General features: G+C 48.8%; 1 protein-coding gene across 1 annotated transcript in view; it reads left to right on the forward strand.

The window, feature by feature from the left end:
* Positions 1-5,413, forward strand: part of LOC120524129 (NACHT, LRR and PYD domains-containing protein 3-like) — a 73,325-nt gene extending 67,912 nt beyond the window's left edge. Inside the window, exons 7-8 of the mRNA XM_039746007.1 lie at positions 3,054-3,227; positions 3,994-5,413. Of these exons, the coding sequence (XP_039601941.1) occupies positions 3,054-3,227; positions 3,994-4,093 (274 nt within the window). The 3' untranslated portion in view covers positions 4,094-5,413. The remainder of the gene's footprint in view (positions 1-3,053; positions 3,228-3,993) is intronic.
* Positions 5,414-6,000: the final 587 nt, after the last annotated feature.

Below are 6,000 nucleotides of genomic sequence, written 5' to 3' on the forward strand. Positions count from 1 at the left end.
TGTCCCTGAGCCACTGGGCCACACTGTCTGAGGTGACACGTGAGCTTTGACAGAGCAGATGGCTGACTTGTGTTACTTTTGGTGGAGGTTTGAGATTTCAAAGCTTGTGAAGGTCCTGCCATCTTTAGCCCACCCACTTGCTGTCCATTGACATGTCCTGCCTGATTTAATGGCAAAGATGGCAGTCATGTGACCCCCAAATGTGTCAGGGCTGTGCATTTCTAATGCCCAAGAAGAAGCTCAAATACAAAGAGGGAAGAATCAGAAGACCCCAAAGAGAACTGTGATGGTCTGAGAGGAGCTCAGGGTCATCAACAACAACAACAACATTTATTTCTGTCGCACATTTTCATACAAACAATGCAGCTCAAAGTGCTTTACATGATGAAGAAAGAGAAAAAAGACCAAATAAATAAGAATTAAAATAAGGGAACACTAATTAACAGAGAATAAAAGTAAGGTCCGATGGCCAGGGAGTACAGAAAAAACAAAAAATCTCCAGACGGCTGGGGAAAAAAATAAAATCTGCAGGGTTTCCAGGCCACGAGACCTCCCAGCCCCCTCTAGGCATTCTACCTACCATAAATGATCAGACCTCATGGTATTCAGGGTTCTCATGGAAGAACTTGATGATGACGGTCACGTGGACTTCTGGCCTTTAATCCATCAATGTAGGGACATCACGGTCACCTGGAATTCAGCAGCTCAGTGGGGGTCATCGTCATCGGCCTGTGAAGATCAGGAAACAAATCAAAAGAGCAAGAACATCCCATAATAAACAAACAAAATGTGATGAATGTGACAAAAACATCAAATAAGCGTCTGTTCATAGCCTAGTCCCACATCACACACACAAATCCTTCTAAAGGCTCAAGTGAAGCCCCCCATGGCAGTCTGTTTGAGGGGTCCTGCTTCTTGAGGTCCGACCACATGAACCTCACAGTCTGATGGCCAACGTGTTCTGTGAGTCTCTAAATGCTATCCTCAGGTCAGACTAACAGATGTCAGTGTTCTGGAGTACACACACACACACACACACACACACACACACACTCCACATAAATGTCACCTCATTTAAAAAAGGATGGCGCAGACCACCTGTCACCACCAACTCCCCCAAAGCCACTAAGTCCTCGTGTGCTCCTCATCACCTCAGCAGACCAGCAGCTGCTGTTGTTCCCAGTTTGACAGTCCAGTTCACTTCCCGTGTCCTCAAGTGTCCATCACAATCCCCAGCACTTTCTATTAGTCTCTGATTTCAGTTTTCCCCCCTAGTGACCCTTAGTGACAAAGTGACATTTGCTCAGCCCCTCTCTGACGTCATTTTCTGCTCGTGATGTCCACGTGCCCCTCTGTTGGTGTTCTGCACATCAGACTTGTGACATGACCCCATTGTCGTGTATTCTACCCTCACAGCTCGAGTCTCGCCTGTTTCTTAGACAAATCGTCACTTGATTGATGACATTGGTGTCACCCTTAATTACAACGCTGGCACCTTGAACAGGGACATGTCCTCATTTGAATGTTCCAATGTATCTGCAGACATCGGCCTTAACCAGAGTATCTTAATGTGACATTGAGAGCACACAAATGACAGGGGGTCCTAAACACGGGGACAGCTGCATTGGACGCCAATACTCTTTAATGTCACACACATCATTGTCATTGTCACAGAGTGACATTTTCAGGATTTATTTAGTAACGTGTGTTATGTTTTATTGTTTGCCCTGAAGAAGTCATTGAGAGAATCTCGTTGGCCCTCAGACTGTGAGGTTTATGTGGTCGGACCTCGAGAAGCAGGACCCCTCAAACAGGCTGCCATGGGGGGCTTCACTTATGTCTTTAGAACTAAAAGGATTTGCTTGTGATTTAGGACTGAGCTATGAAGAGACGATTGTTTGGTTTTCTTTCACCTTCTCTCATATTCTGTCTGTTTATTATGGGATGTGTTGTTGTTCTTTTGATTTGTTTCCTAATCTTCACAAGTCAGTTAATCCTGGTGGTCCGGACTGCTGAATTCCTGATGATTCTCGTCCTTTTCTGAGCCCCTGACGTGTTCTTCTTGTGATCTTCTGATTCTTTTCTTTTTCGGTGGCCCAGCTGCTGTTCTTCTTGTCTTTTTATTCTTTAATTCTCCGTGTGGTTTGATGTCACTGAGATGTCACTTGTGTCCTTTCTAACTCCTACCAGCAGGTGGCGATGCTAGCAGGTCACTCTGACATTTTGATCTGAATGGGCAGCTCAGGTCAGAGGAGAGCTGGGAGTGGACAGCAGTGGTCAGCAGTACTGGGGGTCACTTCACAGTCTACTCGGACCACCTCTGTGCCCAGGGGACTGGACTTTGGGATGCTGAGTGTCCATTCAGAGCTCGTCCACTGGCTTTATTACAAATTAGGAGAGAAATAAGAAAACTGAGGTGACCTGCAGTGAGGCCTTTAGTGGACTGAGGTCAGCTGGTCAGTGGCACCGGTCAGCATGTGACGTGTGAGTGTCAGAAGTGTCACATGTCAGTCCTGTCCACCCTGTCCATTATGTCACTGATCACACAGTCAGTCCAGTCTTTGTCACAATAGACAGACAGAGTGTCCTCATCGTCTAAGTGGTCTGACATCAGGAGAGCCCACCATGACAGACACTCGAGTGTCGCGCTCTCCGATGTCCAGCAGTGACCGGCGTGTCTAACAGGAATCTGTGGATGGGGTCTTGCAAATCAGTCAAAGCCCCTCCATGTGCTAAGTCCTCAGTTACAGACACAAATCCAAGGTGGTCCCTCCACTGTCATCGGCTTTGACAAGTTGAGTCGAGTGCAGGACACTGTCAGCCTCATGTCCTTCACATTCCTGTCCACATGTCACTTTGAGTGACGTGTCACCAGTCAGTGTGGCAGGAAGGCAGAAGTCACTGTCAGGTATATAGCGCCTTACCTTAAAAGGACAGCGGTGGTCTCAGGGTGAAAGTGCATTTCAGTGAAGACGGCGCAGTCATTGAGCCCTTGTGCTGTGTGTCCTTCTGTCTGTCTGTCTGTCCTCACTCGTCTCTCTTCTTCTCCTCAGGTTGGCCTCTTGTGGTCTCACCTCGGTCTGCTGCTCAGCTCTCTCCTCGGTCCTCTCGTCTCCAAACTCACAGCTGGCTGTACTGCGGCTGAACGACAACAACCTGGGAGATTCAGGGGCTCGTCAGCTGAGTGAGGGGCTCAGGAGTGACAACTGTAAATTAGAGACACTGGGGTGAGTAAAGAGGGGGAGGGGTGGGGGGTGTGAATGTGTTATTGATGGGCGGGCTGATCACATGACAGCACATGGAGTGACCAGAGTGACAGTGACAAGTGGAGCTGACTGAGGTGACAGACAGGAAGGACAAGAAAGATAAGGAGAGACAGACAGAGGAAGACGAGGAGGAGTGTGAGATGGACAAGAAGAAGAAGAAATGGACAGCAGCTGAGTGTCCAGCCAGAGACAGGGGGACAAGGACACAGGGGGATCAGGACAGTAGACAGTGTGGACAGGAGGAGAGCGGGACATGACAGTCTAGGGGCTGAGGGTCATTTGGAACAAACAAGAAAGAGCAGAGCAGCAGATGGGGGGATCAGTGGATAAGCGGAAGAAACAAGATGGAGGATGAGAGACGAGAAGGAGACGAAATGAGAGAAGATATGAGAGCGAGGAGAAGAAGAAGAGAAAATGAAGAGAGACGGAGCACTAGAGAGACTGACAGGAAGTGACCACAGGGGGACAGAGGGGACAACAGCACGTCAGCTGGACAGACCACCTCCTTTATGAAATGTGACGCGACCAGCAGGCCTTCAGAGGATGTTGACCAATCGGTGAGTGGACTGAGTGACTGACAGGCCGACACACACGTCATGTGACTTAGAAGAGCACAGACACTGAGAGGAATTCTGGGCGACATCAGGGGGGGGTGTCAGTGTGACAGTGCAGTGTGTGTGTGTGGCGCCCCCTGCTGTTTGTAACTCACACTTGTGTCTCCTCACAGGCTGCAGTTTAACGGGATCAGTAAGAGTGAAGAGAGGAACCTGAGGTCACTACAGGAGGAGCTGAGGAGGTCTGGACGGCAGGTGGATATCTACATATGAGAAGACCAGCAGTGGTGATCAGACTGGCCCCCCTGTCAGTGACAGAGCCCCCCGTCCACTCTCCCCTAAATTCTCCTCATTTAATAAACTCTCTGTGTCCCCTCAGCCTGTGTGCTCCTCATTTAATGTCACTTTTATTTTTAACACCTTGAGACCCTCAACTGGTGACAAAACTCAAGCAGACTCGGACCTGCAGACCCCCGAGTTTCACCACTAGAGGCAGTAAAGCAGTGGGGGTCATCCTGTAAAAACCCCCCAAGGAGGAGCAAAGAGAGGTGGACAGTCCAGCTGTGGGGTGACAGGGGGCCTAAAAGCTGTAGTGACACTGGGGACGAGGCTGGGACAAACCCTGGACAGGACGCTGGTCCATCACAGGACGCCATCAGAGCTTGTCTCCATCGTCACTCTATGTCATTTGAACCCGTGTCTGCTCCGTGTCCCCCAAAATCCTGTCTGCCACCTGCTGATTGTCCTTTGGTGACACTTTAACTCCCACGAGGCTCCGTTTTGATTTTCATTTTCTTTTTTATTCCATCGTCTCCACTTCACAGACCCCTCCAGTCGTGTCCTCGTAGTGAGCGGCGGCCTGAACAAGTGAGCCATTAAAAAGAAATAAAAGAAAAGACAAGGAGAAGGGTGGGGTCCTGACTTGATGTGGACAGACGGCCACTGAGGGACCACCACCTGAACTGGACTGAGGGGGCTTAGAAAATGAATGGACAGACAGGGGGGAAGAAACTGAACTGGGAATTAAGAAAGGAACTGGACAATAAAATAAGAATGGGAGTGGGATGAGGGTCTAATGGAAACAAGTGGTGGACCCCAGCATGAGGGTGGGCTCCTATAGGACAGCTGGGTAAGATAAAGAGGAACAGGGACAAGAGTGGGAGAGAAGAAAACAAACAGAGAGATTAACAAGGGGGGCAAGGAGGAGAGAGTTAGAAAGTGAAGGACAGTCAGTGACACGAGGGGGAATGAGGACAGATGAGGAGGAGGAGGTCATCTGTTTATCACAAATCACAGCAGGATTGTCTGTCAGGGGTTTACAGTCGATGGTCAGGGGGCCGAGATGAACTGTAGGAGCACAAGTGAGGTCAGAAGGTCCAGAACACACAAGGTCTGTTTGTATGTCATGTAGACGAAGAGAATGAGGTGACCTCCATGTCTCAATGTCTTCTGGACATTCCAATAAAGGGTTAAGAGAATTGGTTTGGATCTGCTGAGTGGAAAATACGTCAGAGTGTCATCTGTGTAGCCGTGGAGAGAAATATTGAGTTATTTAAAAATGGATACTAAGAGGAACATCTACAGTGAAATAAAGAATAGGCCACAGAATAGAGAGGGGCTGAGGATGAGGAGGAGAGGTGGACCACCTGACTAAAAGACTCTGCCTGTGAGGTGTGACTGAGCCAAGATGGGTGATGAGGATGTCATGGTCAGCTGGGTCAAATACTGCAGTCAGAGTTAACAGCAACAGGACAGCCGGACCACCAGAGTGTCTTATTAAAAAGACAAGGAGTGGGCTACAGCAGAGAGGGGCCATATCAACAGAAAATGAAGAAGAAAAGCCGAATGACAACACGACAAGGGCAGACATTTGTGTTTCTAAGGTCAGTCGTCTTGTAGGAGACATTAGTGCCATCTTGACTGGCATCATCTGCAGTGTCTGACCTGGGGGGACAGGAGATTTTCATGGACAAGAAGACCACCAGACCTTCACTCCACTGAGCCTCAGTTCAGGTTCATGCAGTTCAGTGACACGTGTGTGTCGGTGTGAAGACGTAAAGATGGACGACATCCTCAGTTATTGGTGACAAAGAGCAGCTGGCTCCACTGATGTCACTGCTGTGATTTGTGAATGTGACTCACTGTTAATAAATATGAAATAAGAGAAACTGTGAGAACGG

This window comes from Polypterus senegalus, chromosome 2 (assembly GCF_016835505.1).
Source record: "Polypterus senegalus isolate Bchr_013 chromosome 2, ASM1683550v1, whole genome shotgun sequence".
Classification (NCBI taxonomy): Eukaryota; Metazoa; Chordata; class Cladistia; order Polypteriformes; family Polypteridae; genus Polypterus; species Polypterus senegalus.